The sequence below is a fragment of the Sus scrofa genome, chromosome X (assembly GCF_000003025.6).
Source record: "Sus scrofa isolate TJ Tabasco breed Duroc chromosome X, Sscrofa11.1, whole genome shotgun sequence".
Classification (NCBI taxonomy): domain Eukaryota; kingdom Metazoa; phylum Chordata; class Mammalia; order Artiodactyla; family Suidae; genus Sus; species Sus scrofa.
In genome coordinates, this window is record NC_010461.5 from 30,870,776 (window position 1) to 30,889,125 (window position 18,350).

The 18,350-nt window shown below is 37.6% G+C and overlaps 1 protein-coding gene across 5 annotated transcripts in view; it reads left to right on the forward strand.

The window, feature by feature from the left end:
- LOC100521702 (melanoma-associated antigen B16-like) overlaps positions 3,798-18,350 on the forward strand; it is a 71,341-nt gene continuing 56,788 nt past the window's right edge. For all 5 annotated transcript variants that reach the window (XM_021080237.1, XM_021080239.1, XM_021080240.1 and 2 more), the window contains exons 1-2: positions 3,798-3,988; positions 4,578-4,687. Coding sequence is in view for 1 of the 5 variants with exons in the window: in XM_021080236.1 (XP_020935895.1) it covers positions 4,685-4,687 (3 nt within the window). In the remaining 4 variants the exon portion in view is untranslated. The remainder of the gene's footprint in view (positions 3,989-4,577; positions 4,688-18,350) is intronic.

Consider the following 18,350-nt stretch of genomic DNA (forward strand, 5'->3'; position numbering starts at 1 on the left):
CCCAGGAGAATCTGCAACCTACACTGCAGCTTGCAGCAGTGCCAGATCCTTAACCCAGTGAGTGAGGCCAGGGATAGAACATGCATGGGTATCTAGTCAGGTTCTTAACTTTCTGAATCACTATAGAACTCCATTTTTTAAAAATTAAAACTACATTATATCCTATTTGGTAGTAATATACAGGTTATTTTCTTTGCTTTATAATAAAATGAATAATATCCCTACCCAGAATTTGTAGATCTAATTCATTCTTTTAAATAGTGACCACCAAAAGTTTTTAATATTCTTTGCCTCAATATTGTGGAGGAGGCCACTATTAGTCTGAAATAATATCTCTGTTTTTGTCTCCTTGCTTATTTGAGTCATGGGGGGGGGGTCATGATTTAATTTCCCTCTCCTGTTGATGTCCTTTGACCACTTTTTTGTTGCTGATATATATCTACTCTCTATGTATACTGGATACACACACACCCATACACAGGATATATTTATATTGTGCTTTTATATTTTACACATACCTCTTCCCATCTGTCATATGTCTTTAACAGTGTAGGTTTTTGGTCATATAGATGTTGAACATTTTGATACAGCTGAATTTACAAAAGCTACCTTCATGGCCTTTGCTTTTACATTCTTCTGAAAGATTTTAATGTTACTATAGTTACATTTATCAATCTTTATGAGTTGTATTTCATGTCTAATAAAGAAATCCCTTCTCAACCCTAAAGTCATGAAGTTATTTCACTTTTTTATAAAGTTTTGGGTATTTACTTCATTAATTTATCTGAATTTTATGGAAAGCCATTGTCCCAGTGGATTGGTTGAATAGTCCATTTAGCTCCCTTGATGTATTTTCTTATACTTATCAAGTTCCCAGACATACCTGGGACTCTTTCTGAACAGCTTACTGTGTTTCACTGATTTATATGGTTTTTTTTGCCAATGATACCTGCTTTGATTAATATTTTGATATTTAATAATATCTGCCTTCTTGTTCTCTTTCTTTAGAGTCGTTTTCTCTCTGCTAGAGTCCTCTACTTTCTTTGTTTTTTCCGCTTTTTTTAGGGCCACATCGGCAGCAAATGGAGGTTCCCAGCCTAGGAGTCTAATCAGGGCTGCAGTTGCCGGCCTACGCCACAGCCACAGCAATGCCAGATCCTAGCCGCGTCCACGACTTACACCACAGCCCACAGCAACGCTGAATCCTCAACCCACCGAGTGAGGCCAGTGACCGAACCGGCAACCTCATAGTTCCCAGTCAGATTCGTTTCCACTGCGCCACGATGGGAACTCCCTCTACTTTCCAAATTATTTGTTTTTTCTTTTTGTTTTTTGGCAGCCCTGCAGCATGTGGAGTTCCTAGGCCAGGGATCAGATCTGAGTCACACTTGTGACCTATGCTACACCTGCAGCAACACTAGATCCCTCATCCACTACGTCAGGCCAGGTATTGAACCCGAACTCCAGAGACACCACTGATCCTATTGTGCCACACAGGGAACTCCTCCGTATTATTTTTTGAGTCAATTTTATTTTTCCACAAAAATAACCTATTGGGATTTTTATTGAAATCACATTGAACTTATAGATTAATATTAAGGAGAATTTACACTTGAAAAATTGTGTCCTTCCTTTATTCATTTTCTAACACTGCTAAATACTTCTTTTTGATGTAGCTTTGTTTTTACTCTGGAGTTTGGGGAAAGATGGAGTAGAGAGACAAATATTTCTCTTGAAACTAAATTTCTAAATATATAGGATGCTCTGTCCTTCAGTCACATGCTTTTGTTTTTTGTCACAGGTTAATGTATTCTATAGAAACATCATGCCATTATTTGTGGGTCTAAGTTTGACTCAACAACAGCTGTGTTCCAATTATGTTCTACACAGCCCACTCCAAATACAATTAGCCTCAGTGAAGTCTGATGCCAGGTAGGCAGCTTGAAAGTTCTAAAGCTATACCTACGAATCATGTCTTTCCAGACCATATCTCAGAATCTTGCCATTTGAACAAAGAGATCTAGTACCTAAGATTTCACAACTCTTCATTTGGGGGCAAATTACTATTGCTCCAGGATTTCCTTTTTCTATTAGCAAATACACATCCAGGGTAATTAATCATTGATGCTTTTTCAAAATCATTGTATACCACAATCATATAGCATTGTTGCCTAGAAAACCAGGCAAATGAAGAGAAGAGACAAAATGGGAGAAGTCTTATTTAGGTAGAGGAAGAGAGACTGCGACATTTCTACCTAGAAAGACTGTCTTGGGTGGAGTATATGGGGGGTTGGGGGAGGAGGGGATGCACAGTTTGGAGGAACAGCATGGCACAGGGTTCACCATCCTGGTGAGGGGTGGTTGTGAGGCTAATGTGCAGTGATGTGAGGGATATGGGAGGAGTCACTTACAAGCTTGAGAGGAAAGAAGGTGGAAAATATCTTCTCAGTACACTCTTTCCACCCAGAATTTTAGAAAGATTCCCTTTCTTCATCTTGGTTTGGAAACTCAAGACGTATGTAAAATTATGCATGGGGTGTTGAGGTAGACGGAATACAAATTCAACATGAGTTTGAATGTGACACTGGCCTTAACATGTCTGCTCTTGAAATCATGTGCTGGGAATTTTAATCACCATATATCATCGGAATTTATTTCTTTTTTTTTTTATTTTCCCACTGTACATCAAGGGGGTCAGGTTATCCTTACATGTATACATTGCAATTACAGTTTTTCCCCCACTCTTTCTTCTGTTGCAACATGAGTATCTAGACATAGTTCTCAATGCTATTCAACAGGATCTCCTTGTAAATCTATTCTAGGTTATGTCTGATAAGCCCAAGCTCCCGATCCTTCCCACTCCCTCCCCCTCCCATCAGGCAACCACAAGTCTCTTCTCCAAGTCCATGTTTTTCTTTTCTGAGGAGATGTTCATTTGTGCTGGATATTAGATTCCAGTTATAAGTGATATGTTGGCACAGAATCCACTTCTGCCTTAGGTAAGTATGAAAAAAATACAGCAGTTATTCTGTCCTTTCAGTAAGTGACTTGACTTGATCCCCCTGATGGTGAGCTCACTGTGGAGTCTGCTGGAATCTCACCTAGCTGGGATCGGTGCTGGAGGAGGAGGCACTCCGAGCCTGGGCCAAGGTTCCTCAGGTCTATGATGGCAGCCAGCAGCCGGTGGTGTGACCTGCTCCTGAAACCACCATCCACGACATGGCATCATGTGACATGCTGCCATTTCAGTCCCCACATTCCTACTGGGGGTTTACCCTTCATGAACACTTAATGATATTGCAAAAATGTGTTTCTATAGGCTATGGTAGAGTTACTGTAAAACATACATCCATTAAAACTTGTGTTAAAAATGGGAGTTCCCATTGTGGCTCAGTGGAAATGAATCTGACTAGAATCCATGAGGATGTAGGTTCAATCCCTGGCCTCGTTCAGTGGGTTAAGGCTCCAGCATTGCCGTGAACTGTGGTATAGGTTGCAGATGCGGCTCGGATCTGGCGTTGCTGTGGCTGTGGTGTAGGCCAGCAGTTACAGCCCCAATTTGATCCCCCTAGCCTGGGAACTTCCCTGTGCTGTGGGTGTGGCCCTAAAAAGAAAAAAAAACTGTGTTAAAATGATTATTTCTAAAGAGACAAGTGGAGGACACAACACCACTACAAAGACTTAATTTAGTCTCTGTATGGACATCAGTGAAGAAACGGGCTCTGCGGGTTCACAGGTGCCTCTCAGATCTCACTAACAACCCAGGTCTGGGAGAAAAGTCCACGGGGATTGTGGATAAAAGGAAGACACGTGTGCGCCCTGCGGGCCTCCCTCAGAGCTCTGGTGTGTGTCTGCTTCTCTCCAGGCGGCAGCCCCGGAACTCCTTTCTCTCCTTCCTTTACAACCCCTCACAGGTCCCTGACCCTCTCCTGCTCTCCGGCTTTGGCTTCGCTGGAAAGGAGAACAGCTGGCTACTGCTGGACTGAGGGTAAGAGGCTGGCTGGGGAAGCAGAAGATAATGCAGACAGTGGGGAGGGAGCTGCTGCAGGGCGGCCGACACTGGGAGTCCCGCTTCCCCAGGGCCTCTGAAGCTACCATGAATGAGCCTGTCATGCCCTGTGCCTTAGGCACCTTGCAGTGTCCTAGACATCACATCCTTGGAAACTGTCATCTTCTATGGTAGTTTCACGTGGTTTTAGAGACATTAATTAATTCACACGAGCTGACCATTATGAAATGGGGAGAAGAGAGTCACAAACAAGGCTGGTGGCTTTCATACCCAGGCATGTGCTGGGCACAGATCATGCATTAAACGACTGCACCTCGCACAGTCCTGCCAGGAGATTTGTGAGCAACCGAAGGTCAGAAATGTCATGAAACTCACCCAAAGTCACATAGCTTGATGGTTTGGGGCCAGAGTTTGAACCCACAGGGTATGACTCTGAGGCTGCTCCTAACCTCCAGGGTGCCGTGACCACGTGTGCTCATCTTGCAAACTGTTACAGAACCTGTTACTGGTTTCCAGGACAGGGTGAACTGAAGTATTTAGGAAATGAATTCATTCTTTCTGTCAACAGGCATTTATTTTTCCTGCTCTGTGCCAGGCATTGCTCTGGGCACAGGAGTTATAGCCACAAATTAGACAGAAGTCTTGGAGATCATATTCTTGTGGATGGATTAAGAAATGGTAAGTTCCCCAGTTCACCTGGAGTATTTGCTAACACACTAGTGAATTGTTTTCATTCATCAATGAACAATTTGAATCCTGCAAATGTGGGCTTTAAGAACCACGTCTTATTCCTGTGAGCGTCCCTCTAACTGAGCATAAGGCCTTGATTATCTGCCTCTGGTGGCTCTTCAGAAACTATTTGTTGAATAAGAGATTGTTAGGGACATAAAAACTTATGTATATTACTTTCCATTTTTTAAAGAAAACACAGTGATTTGTTCTTGTAATATAAACCATGTTTGGTTCTTAATAACTGGCTGTTTGTTTTTTGAGTAATTTTATAGCTAGTCAGTTAGGAATGTAGAATTTGAAAGCTGGGCAATATTTAAACAAATGCTGCATTACAGAGGTGTCTAGGTACTTTTTCTTAACAAAAAATGCTCTAGATTTATTTTTCAGTGAAAAAAACTAATAGCCTTGTGCCTTGCTTTTTGGTTTTATTTTGTTTTACTATTTGTAAGTGGGGGGTTGTGGTCTAGAATCTTATTCTGCATTTTTCTGGAACACTTAATCATTGATAGTTATTAGTCTTCTCTTTATGGAGCACTAAGCACACCCTTCCACCAGAAGGAAATAATTTTTCCATTGTCTATTTCAGTTTTATATTTTAGATGTTTTGAAAGGCAATCATACTTTTATCTGTTGTCATTGAATTGAAAAAAAAGACTCTAGTCAAACACTTGGACAAACTGCACACCAGCCAATGTCAGAGGGGACAGGATGTCAGGACTGGGTTGTCCAGGAGGCCTGGGAGGAAGACACGTGCCCAAGAAAGCAGGCCTGCCCACGTTCTCCTCAGAGCAGGGGTCAGCGGGGGGCAGAAAGGTGGATGTGGGAACATGGGCTCCATTTTATAGGGATGTAGACTTTTAGAGCTGGAAGAACTCCAGAGATGGGTATTCCCCCCGTTCCACAGAGCAATTATCAAGACGATTAACTCCTACTAAAAACTGTGCTTTTCCTTGCCTTCTTATAAATGTGGAGGTAGGAGTGAAGGCAGGGCTGGAATCCAGAAAGCCTGAAGCAGGTCGGTTGTTTCAGTTCATTCATTCATTCTTCGCTTTATGTGCTGAGCTGACCTGAGTGTATGCAGATGAACAGTCACAGTTCTCATCCTAAAGCAGCATGTTGACCAGATCTGATGGCTTATTTACTCTGGGGTGAGGGGTCTTATTGCAAATGCTGCAGAGCACAGTGAAATGATGAGGATCACCTGGGATGGGGGAGGGGGTGGTCTGGAGAGGAAGCTCTGGATTTTGTTCCGATTCCTCATCAAAACAAACAAACAAAACAAAACACAAAGGAAACTTAATTTTACTCAGGACAAAGTGAATGTTACCAGTTCTGGTCACCAGGAATCAGTGTGATCAGGGGTAGGCAGAGGGAACAAACAAGCCTGCAATCCTAGGATCACAGCTGCAGAGCTTCTCAGGTCACTTGGAACGTAGGGCTCAGAAAGATAAAATATCTTCTGTTAATAAAACTCAGGGAAATTTGACAAAAACATTTCTTACTTTCAGGAAATCTTACATTTTTATCAAAGTGCTGAACCTAAACGATAATGGCATGAGGCTCAGATACAAGGGCTTAAAACCCGCAATAGCAAATCAGGAGCCATGTCTGGCATCTCCCAGGACTTTATCTCTAATCTCTCACGTTGCATCTACATTGAGTTTGTCCCTTTAACATTCGATGCATTTCCAGTGGAAGTTACCAGACGGGCCTGGGGCATATCAGGCTTCTAGAGTTATCAAAGACAGTGTGTTAGCTACTGACAATCATTTAGCTTAACCAGATTCCCCCTCCTCCTTTATGTTTATACTATATTAGACATAATTTCAAATGCCACTGATTTACTATTTACAAGCATATAATTTTTTTCCAGACCGTCTTATGGGCAAGGGAATTTTTAAGTCTTTTCTAAAATTTAGTATAGTTAGAAATGTATGAAGCTGGACCAAGTTGCCTAAATAAATACATATTTAAACTATTATTTACACCTGGCCTCAGAAAACCACTGAAATTTTAATTAATTTATTATTTATTTTTTGTCTTTTTAAGCCTGCACAAGCAGCTTATGGAAGTTCCCAGGCTTCCCAACACCATATCCACAGCAATGCCAGATCAGAGCAGTGTCTTCGACCTACACCACAGCTCACACCAGCGCAGGACCCTTAACCCTTAACTCAGTGAGGCCAGGCTCAAACCCGCATCTTCATGGATGCTGGTTGGGTTCGTTACCACTGAGCCATGACAGGAACTCCTGAAATTTTAATTTTAAATGCTATTTAACTAATATAAATTTGTCTTTGGTTAATAATATAGGCCCTGCTGTGATTTAAACTAGAGGCTTTTATGTTGAAACCATTAGAAGAAAAAGAAAATCTTTTAGAGAAATACACCAGAGTGCAGTGATATGAGGAAACATTTAGACCGTAACCTTCAGATCACGAGCACTGATGGAGTGGAGTCTGTGAAATGAATGGTGGAAGCTCTGGGGTGAACACGGAAAAATCACTCCCCTCTTTCAAGCCCATGTTCTTGTGTCCATCCATGTGATAATCTCCTGTATACCAAATTTCTGCTGAAAATCAGCATCTCTTTTTAACTTGATTCCGGATTGGAAAAACTATTGTTCCTCAGAAGAACCTACAGTATAAATGAACTACCATTGTTTTAAGCCACTGAGATTTTGAGATTTTTTTTTTCTGGAGCACAAGCTGGTCTATCCTGACTAATTCAGTCACTTTCCAGGTGCAAAAAATGTGTCCATGAAACTAGTATTCAAGATAAAAGAGGCTATATTGGAAATCTAATTGAGGCCATGGATTTCTTGAGTTGATTCTTTCCTATTTTGTCACTTATTCTTTTGCCAGTGCTAAAGTATAATAGATTTAATTGTCACACACATTGATTTGGCCCATCTGTAGTGGGACGTGGAAAGAGTCTGACCTTCCCTCTCTAGGTCACTGCCTTGGATACAGACTGCCAATCTCTGTGATGTCTCCTACAGTGTCATTTCTCCAACAGGTTCTCAGTAGTCTATGAGAACCTGACCACTGGATTCACTGCAGGCATTCAGGTCACAAAATTCCCTGACAAAACTGACAATGATTGGCAGACTTATTTGCAGCTAGGAATAGGGGCCAGAACTAGAAGTGCAGGAGTTTAAAGATTCTGCTTAAGATAGGCCTTTGTGAGTAGAAAGATATGACAGATGCACTCATCTACTGTAAGAATATATATATATATACACACACACACACACACACTTCATATTATTTCCATTTTCATAATCATATTCTTTTCCATTATGGTTAATTATAGGATATTAAACTATAGAGTAGGACCTTGTTGTATATAGTAGTTTGTATCTGCTAATCCCAAACCCTTAATTTATTCCTTCTCCCCTCTCTTTACCTTTTGGACCATAAATTTGTTTTCTATGACTGTGAGTCTTTTTATTTTGTAAATAAGTTCATTTGTATCATATTTTAGATTCCATGTATAAGTAATATGATATGGTTACTTTGTCTGACTTACTTCACTTAGTATGATAATTTCTCGGACTGTCGATGTTGCTGCAAACAAAAGAATTTCATTCTTTTTATGGCTGAGTATAATAGGATACACATATATATAGAATACGTAGATATATAATAGAATATATACATAGAATATATATATATACACATATAGAGAGAGTAGAATATATGTATATGTACACACACCCACACACACCACATAATCTTTATCCATTTGTCTGTTGATAGATATTTCGGTTGCTTCCATGTCTCAGATATTGTAAACAGTTGCTATGAACATTGAGGTGCATGTATCTTTTTGAATTAGCATTTTCTCCAGATATATGCCCAGGAGTAGGATTGCAGGATCATATGGTAACTATTTTTAGTTTTTTAAGGAACCTGCATACTGTTTTACATAGGGGCTGCACCAATTTACAATCCCACTAACAGTGTATGATGTTTTCCTTTTTTCCACACTTTTTCCAGCATTTATTATTTGTAAAACTTTTAATGATGACCATTCTGACTGGTGTGAGGTGGTACCTCATTGTAGTTTTGATTTTCATTTGTCTTATTAATGATGTTTAGCATCTTTTCATGTGCCTGTTGGCCACCTGTATGTCTTTGCAGAGAAATGTCTATTTAGGTCTTCTGCCCATTTTTTGATTGGTTGCTTGTTTTTTTGTTATTGAGCTGTTTGTATATCTTGGAAATTAACCCTTTGTTGGTTGCATCATTTGAAACCATTTTCTCCTAATCTGTAGGTTGTCTTTACATTTTGTTTATAGTTTATTTTGCTGTGCAAAAGCTTATGATTATGTCCCATTTGTTTACTTTTGCTTTATTATTTATGTTTTATTTTTATTGCCTTGGGAGACTAAAAATATGGCTAAGATTTATATTAGAGAATGTTTTGTCTATGTTCTCTTCTAGGAGTTTTATTTTGTCATATATGTGTCTTTAAACCATTTTAAGTTTATTTTTTGTATATGGTATCAGGAAGTATTCCAACTTCTTTGATTTACATGTGGCTGTCCAGCTTTCCCAACATCATTTGCTGGAGAGACTGTCTTTTCTCCTTTGTATAGTCCTGACTCCTTATCAAAGATTGACTGTAGGGTGTATGAGTTTTCTTCTGGGCTCTCTACTCTGTTCCATTGTTCTGTATGTCTGTTTTAGTGCCAATACCATGCTGGTTTATTTGTTTGTTTGTTTGTTTTTTGGTTAGTTTTTTTTTTTTTTTTTTGTCTTTTTAGGGCCACACTCAGGGCATATGGAAGTTCCCAGGCTAGGGCTTGAATTGGAGCTGCAGCTGCCAGCCTACACCACAGCCACAGCAACCCTGATCCAAGCCACATCTGTGACCTATACCACAGCTCATGGAAATGCTGGATCCTTAACCCACTGAGTAAAGCCAGGGATCTAACCCACGTCTTCATGGATACTAGTCAGATTTTTTAATCATTGAGCCATGATGGGAACTCCAATACCATGCTGTTTTGATTACTGTGGCTTTGTAGCATTGTATGAAGTCTGAGAGAGTTGTGCTTCCAACTTTGTTCTTTTTCCTCATGACGGCTATGGCAATTCTGGATCTTTTATGGTTCCATATAAATTTTAGGATTATCACATTTCTTATGTATTCTACAACATAGTTCTTGTACTCCTCCAATCCTCAGTCATTCAGCAGGCCTTTAGGTCATTCATAGCATGTCCCAGACATTGTGTGTAGCAGAGGACATACAGAAATGGAAGATACTTTTGTACCCTAAAGGAATTCCATTCTTGTGGCTGGAGAGATGTGCAAACTCTTAGACTCTAGTGAAGTACATGCACGTGGTAGTCTGGGGACCTCAGGATATGCATCTATCCCAGGCAAGGGAGAACAGTGTTGGGAAATGCACCTTGGGGAGGCCATAATATCTGAGCTGAGTTTCAAAAATAAACTAGGAGTTAAATAGAAAAATAAATGAGGTAAGCAGAATAAGGGAGCAGCAGCAAGTCTTGAGGACTCGGGTGTGGATGGCAAAATTTAAGCAACACCCATAATTCCCACAATCTGACCCCCTGAAACTCCCTTAGCATCATGTCTCTACCTCTCATGTACATTCTACTTGTTGCCCTATATTAGAGTCATTAACATGATTATCTGATCTTCATCATGAGATAAGAAAATGGGAACTATGCCTGATTTGTCTTTTTATCCCTAACATATCCTGAGAAATATGCTCCATTTACATAGTACATAATTGATGCATGTTTGTTGAATATGTGGCTAATTTGAGTTTGAATTGTCTTGAATTTTCACTTCAGGAATACTTAGCATTTGTACTGAGTATTTGGTTCATTGCTTTGAAAGAGGGCTTCCTTAGGTGCTATCTTACTTTTATCATATCTACGAAAGAAATGCTGGGAAGCTATTTAAATTTAAGGAGAAATCATTAAGGTTCTAATAATCATCATGACATGTTCTGACATTATGATGTTATATTCAATAAGCTATTTGTATGTGCTAGCAATGCAAGTGCAAATTCCCTATCTGATAATGCAGCCCTTGCTAAGGCTACCTATAGTATTTGTGGGCCTTGTAACAAGAGAACCAGTAAAGGTCACATGTCATAAATCTGTGGGGTTTTTGTTTGTTTGTTTTGCTTTTTAGGACTGCACCTGCAGCATATGGAGGTTCCCAGGCTAGAGATGTAATTGGAGATGTAGTGCCGGCCTACGCCACAGCCACAGCAATGCCAGATCCAAGCCGCATCTGTGACTTACACTACAGCTCATGGTAACGCCAGATCCTTAACCCACTGAGCGAGGCCAGAGATCGAACCTACAACCTCATGGTTCCTAGTCAGATTCGATTCTGCTGTGCCACAATGGGAACTCCATAAATACGTGTTTTAAAAATTTGTAAATAACACTAAGAAACTGTAAGTAAAATGTGCTCTGTGCTCCTACCTTGACAAAGTACCTTCCTAATCACTGGAAAGAGCATGTTCACCTTCTGAACTCTCAGAATCTGTGAAGGTTGGGATTTGAAGATACAAACACGGAACAAGATTACATCTCTAAGCAGGAGTAATGGTCCTCTCCCCTCCTCTTCTTCACCCCTTGCATCTTCCCACACTATGGGGGGCCATGTAGTCATGTGGACTATCCTATATATAGGTTAAAATTTTATTTTGGGGGTAGATGAAATAGATGAAGGGGATTGAGAAGTACAAACTTCAGTTATAAAAGAAATAATTTACTATATTCCCTATGTAGATGTAATGTACAGCATAGGGAATATAGTAAATTATATTGTAATAACTTTGTGTGATGACATATGGTAACTAGACTTATTGTGGTAACCATTTCAAAAATGTATGTAAATATTGAAACCCTAGGATTTACACCTGGATCTAATAGGCTACTGCATGTCAGTTTTACTTAAATAATAAAAAACAACTTTATTCATACTTACCATTAATAAATGCCACTTGGTTACCCCTTGGGCCCGGGAAGGAGCCCACCATGCAAGTGGACTCAGTGCCATTAGAGAAGGGAATCCCTGGGGCATGAGAGCCCAGAGTCGGGGCTGGAAGTGGATTACTGATGGTCCCAGGAAGCTCAGTCAGAAACTAGGGAGGAGCCTGTGTTGTCTGGGCCTTCAGGCAGTATTTCTGCTTCCTAAGCAACCTCCCCCTTAACACACTGTCTTTCTCCCATGAAGATAGAGTCACCATCGTAGGCAATTAGTAGCTTCATGTATATTTTTAGGGAAATTAATGTTCCCTCCTCTGAGAAAGCTACAGTTAATGAAGTAAATATAATAAATATGTGTAAAGGATCTCAGATACTTAAAATATACAGCAGAATATTTTGTGAGTAGCTCAGGGGTAGAAGTAATGAAAATAGTGACTGTAATCGTGTGTGAGACCAATCTTATCTTAATGAATTAACCAAGAAATAATTTTAAAAAGGACACTAGATAAATGGAAATATCTATGTAAAATTAAAACCAAAAAAATCTGGCTGCAGAATAGTTATCACCAGGATAGCCAATAACTAGAATCAATCTGTCAAGAACATCTACAGCTTTCTGGTACATGTGAGAGCAATGAGGTCTCCAGGTGATAAGGTAAAATCCTTTGACAGAAAGGCTTATCCAAACTTCTTTTCACTTAGTTAAGAAATAACTATAAAATTTGGAATTGGGGAGACTTCCTCTAAAATTACCAATAGAGCTGTAAGTTTGATGTAAGGCTCTACTAATTTCTGATGGCAGAAAATTGGTCATCTTTCTCAATGAGAGCTATGAATCTATTTATGATCTAGGTTTAAAACTACAAATTAATTTAATGAGAATTCATTTATAGGAATCACAAAGCTTTGGAAAAGTTAAGAGTTGATGTCTATGCATGGTAACTGGTGACAGTGTAAAAACCACTGGATTCAGAACTTGGCTCCAGTTGGAACAGTAGCAGCCAGATGTATCACTTTGAGTGAGATATTGAAACCAATTACTTTGAAAAACATTTTCTCAACAAAAAATAGGGAAAATGGTCTCTAATATGATTGTCGTGAAGATTAAATTGGACCTCATGTGAAAGCAAATGGCATTATGTTGTATAATTGTTATATACTAACATTAACATTATGTGTCCTCTCTCATTGTGATTTCTGAAATATTTATATATAAAGAGTATATCCTTTTCTAGCTGACTTGCTTGTTTTCAGCTCAGTAGCAGTTAATTCCGCAAATTTGAATCACTGCAGTGCTCTGATTTAGTCATTAAGATGACTGATCTGAAGCAAGGTGTCATCTTGCTAGTTGTTGCTTTCATCTTAACAAGCAATTAGGATCAATTATGTAGTTACCTATTTGATTGTTTGACAACTGAAACTTTCTGTAACTAAAATTATTGCCTCAGCTATGATTTTGGTCAATCCTGCATAATCTTCAATATCATCCTAATGATTTTTTTTCCTCTGAAGAAAGTTAAAGTGTACATGATTAAAATAATAATACAAAAGTTAAGGAAAAGGCTTATACTATATTTGACAATGTGTATGTCCCAAGGGAATAAAAGGACATTTTATATCTGCAGCCATATTCTAGAAGCGTACATAAATCCTCAAATGTAGTAGAAATCATTCAAAGGCAGGGGAGATATACTGTTTGCATAGTCAACAATTAAGATTAAGCAAGGCCACAAACCTATGAGTCAGTTGACTGAATTATGACAAGGATTTGAAGGGGTTAATGAAAAGTCAGAATGCAAAGTGAGACCTGTGAAGTTGACATTAAATACAACTAAACTTATATATTCTGTGATGTTCATGATGATTACTATATATGTAAGAGCCTAGCCCCAGTGAAATCTGTGGTGCAAATAAAGATTTTTGGTTTTCATTGCTTCCTTTTACAAACTCTGTATGTTGTGTGCTACTCATCAGATCCCTTGAATGATGTGGCCTCTTGGTTTCTCAGGAGAGCTTGATGCCTTAGGCTATGACCTATAACATTCTGTGTAGTCTCACCTTTCAGGGAACTATTTATTTTAATTGTTTTTGTAAAGAATATTTAACATACACTAATGTAGAAGAGCTAACATACTATGCAATCAAATACTAATCCCTCAGCTCTAAAAACCATTACTCCATTGCCAATCTTGTTCCATGTACACCCCATCTACTTCTACTTAGCATCTGTAAATTCTTATTTGCATAACTAAAATTTAACTTTTAAAAAAATCACACTTTAATTTTTGTACTTAATATAAAAATAGCGTATTTATGTCATCCAATATCCAGTTAGTGTTAAAAATTACAACTGATTCATACATCATAATTTTAATACTGTTTAGTAAAGTTATAAATAATACCTGTATATTATAATGATTGATATACATTTCATGCTTATTTAGTCTATATATATCCCTTCCTCTTTCCCCCTCATTTCCCCTACCATTCAGTAACAAAGTAGTTGAGTACTTACTAAGTGCCAAGTCCTGTGGAAAACGAACCTCGCTAATGTGGCTTCTGTGGCTTCTAATCATTGCAAATGCACTGCAGACTGGGCATTGATTCCCTCACTTTCTCTTTCCCATTACTCTGTTTCAAACATAGGGGTGTCTGATCCAAATTCATATTCTTTCCATGATACCATGAACCTTTTGATTGTACCTCACATGCAAACAAATGAACTAACACCCACATCTTTAGCGCTCAGTGCCCTTGCCATGCAATTTTCTCTTACAGTTTACCTTTCATCATACAAAGGAAGAGGCTAATGAATTTCTTAAGATAAACTAATTTCTGTCAAGAACTTTAATGAGAACTCGGCTATGGAGTGGTACCTACCGAGCACCATTATGGATTAATCACAAGTCAAGTCAAACTCATTTCATAATTTTGACAGGGTTCATTCTTCACTAGAATAGTGGATGAGGAGAAGAGCACAGAAAGATAGTGTATGAACCTCATTAAGAGATTTTATTAAATCTCTCACAATATTCTATGGTAATGAAGGGAGTCAGGGGTTGTATGTTAGTAAAATTATTTAAATTCAAAGAACCAAGACCAATTAAAAATGTTAGAGAGACCAATACTGAATGTAACTACAGTGCCAAATATTCAACCAGTTTAGAGAAACTGAAGTAGCAAAAGAGAATAGTGTATGTTAACATTTGAACAAAGAGATTATGGATGATAAGAGACCCAGACCAAAACATCTCATCCACTGTGGTGTGGCTGCTGCCTGTCTTCTAATTGTATTCTCTACATGTACCATTCTTAAGGACTCCTTACTGGTAATACAGTAGATGAATATTTCATAGCTTCCTTAACTTGATGGGGGAGCCCCACTTTAAGGTAGAGATTTCTTCAAGGAAAAGGGGACTGCCATTTGTGTATGAGATAAAGTTATAATTTGAGACACCAGCCTATCATTTAACAATATAGCAATAAAGTATATAAGTAATAATTTATAGAGGCCTATGGTATAATGGATAACAGAATAGCATTGTAATTACATTACCTGGGTATATGTCCCAGTTCTGCCACTTAATAAATATGTGACCTTGAGAAAAGTATTTAACCTCTCTGCCTCAATATGCTAGTCTGTGCAATATTAGTGCCTAATTCATATGGTTGTAGGAGGCTCCAGTGAGTTAATACAGGTATAAGTGCTTAACCTAACGCTAGTACACAGTTAAGTGCTGTGTACATGTAGCTAGTGATGATTATTACTATCTATAGGAAATGGAATATATGGATATTTCTGTTGGGAAATATTTTCCATGGGTCTTTGATGTTTCTCTGTACATCTTGCATGCATAGGCATTTGTTTGCAACTATGTTTTCTAGGATTTTTCAGAGTGGACAACCTTAGGAGATAGAGAAACTGTATCTTGAAATAGTATGTGAACCTTAAAATTTAAACTGATGTAGAATTACTATTTTTATATGTTGATAATCAGTTGAGATACACAAGTATATTTATCACTGTAAGAATAACACTGCAATAAAATTATACAAATAGTTTATAAATAGCTAAATAATAGGGAAATTATTTGAAAGTTAATACAAATATTGTCAATGTATATTAAGTAGACAGTTTATGGTGGACATTATAACCCTTTAAGACATCAAATATATGTAACAGTTTACATAATAATGAAAGAAAATTATAGTGATTAGATTATAAAGTAATACTTTGTAGTTTTTTGTTATACTAGTATTTATAACATAAAATAAAATTTAAGAACTAATTTAGCATTTAGTTATTTAATTTCTTTAGCTCCTGAATTGTTCAAGAGAAAAGGTCGTATTTGTGACATTTTCAGATCTTGAAAGGATAACAATCACAGCATGTTTACTACCGTAAAACTACATTAGCATGAAGAAATCTAAAGTATATGCAATAATATTCATGAAACTTATTAAATCTAGAAATAAAAATGAATGTAGACTTAAAGAGAAAGTGTGACTTAGAGAGGAAGTATTAGAGAAAAGGTGTTTCACATATTTTGTATTCCCACTAAACACATTTCAAAAAAGCAGGCTTTAGAAACCTTAAGTAGTTAATTTCCTATAGTAATGTGTTTATGGAAACACATTTTAAACAAAATTTTATTAAAAAGATTGCTACGGACTGACAATGTTTTTTAGCAATTGAAGATAAAGGATTTTTAAAATTTATCCAAGCTATGAATTCAAGATATAAAATTCTTTCCAGAAGTCATCTCGCTGAACAAGATGGGATGGCTCTAATGATATAGCAGTAACTTCTTGATAACAGCTCCACAAGTAATGCCCTATACTAGCAGAGCTATCAAAAAAAAACTTGTTTTTCCATTGGCCTTAGTGGAAGGTGTCTGCTTAGTATCACAAATGCAATGCATAATTGTAAGAGCAATGTAGCAGGGAATGATCCTGAGAGATTGTTGTTCCTATCCTGTAACATCAAAATTTTCTATTTTAATTACTAATCTTTGTAATAAATTATAGTATTTTGTGAAAGCATTTCAATTTAGCTGTTGAATCCCATTATTTTTCCATATTGATAATATTTAGCTTAAGAATCAGCTTCAGCCAAATATTGATCTTTAATAGTTGGCCATTTAGCATTTGGTGAGAATATGAATTAAATTAAAAATCAATAGCTCATCAATGTATAAAATATAAAACAAACTATAAAGAAATATTTTAAAATGATATTTAAAATGTCAGCTGTTTAGCAAATAATATCCTTATTAAAATTCATCTGTAAGATACTTTACTAAGTACTTAACTTTTTATTTTGAAATAATCACAGATTTCACCACCACAATCAAGATACAAAACTATTTCATTACCACAAGGATATCCCTCACACTTCCGTTTGTAGTCATAATTCCTCCCTCCCTCCCATAATCCCTTATTCCTGAAAACCACTAAACTGTTGTCCATCACTGTGAATTTGTCATTTTGAGAATGTTGCATAAATGAAATCACATAGTATGTGACCTCTTGAGACTGGCTTTTTCAACTCAGTATAATGGCCTGAGATCCATCCATATTGCTGTGCATATCAATAGTTCTGTTTTATTGCTCAATAGTGTTCCCTCATAGAGATGTACCACTTCGCTTAATGTTAACTTTATTTAGTGACAGCTTGGTTGTTTCCAAATTAGGGGCTAATACAAATAAAGCCACTTTGAACAATCATGTGCAGATTTTTGTGCGGATATGTTTTAATTTCTCTGGGATAAATACTCAGGAGTGCATTTGCTGTATCACATGATAAGTACATGTTTAGTTATATTAAGAAGCTATCTGTTTTCCAGAGTTGTTGTATCACTTTACATTCCCAAGAGCAATATATGAGAGAGGTACTTTCTCTGCATCCTCACCATCATTTCCTAGTTAGTGTTTTCTATTTTAGCTCTTCTGATAGGTACGTAGTAGTATCTCATCATGGTCTTAATTTTCATTTCACTAATGGCTTATGATGTTGAGGACATTTTCATATGTATATTTGGCATCTATAAAACCACTTCAATGTTTATTAATGCCTTTTGGCCATTTTTAATAGAATATTTAAAAATGTTGATTTTTGAGAATTCTTTATATATTCTAGATATGAGTCCTTTTGTCAGATATATAGTTTGCCAATGCTTTCTCCAAGCTTCTAGCTTTCCTTTTCATGTTCTTACTGGGGTTCTTCACACAGAAAAAGTTGTTATTATTTTTTGTCTTTTTAGGGCCATACTCGCAGCAAATGGAGATTCCTAGGCTAGGGGTCAAATCAGAGCTGTAGCCACTGGCCTTCGCCACAGTCACAGCATCGCAGATCCGAGCCACGTCTGTGACCTACACCACAGCTCGCAGCAATGCTGGATCATTTAACCCACTTAATGAGGCCAATTTATTGTTTTTTTTTCTGTTATGGATTGTGAACTTGATGTCATATATCAAAACTCTTCACCAAATGTTAGGCACTGAAGATTTTCTTCTGTGTTATTTTCTAAATGTTTATAGTTTCACAGTTTACATTTAGTCTGTGATGACTTTCAAGTTAGTTTTTGAGATGAAGTGTGAGACACAAATCTGCCTTCTTTTGCAGG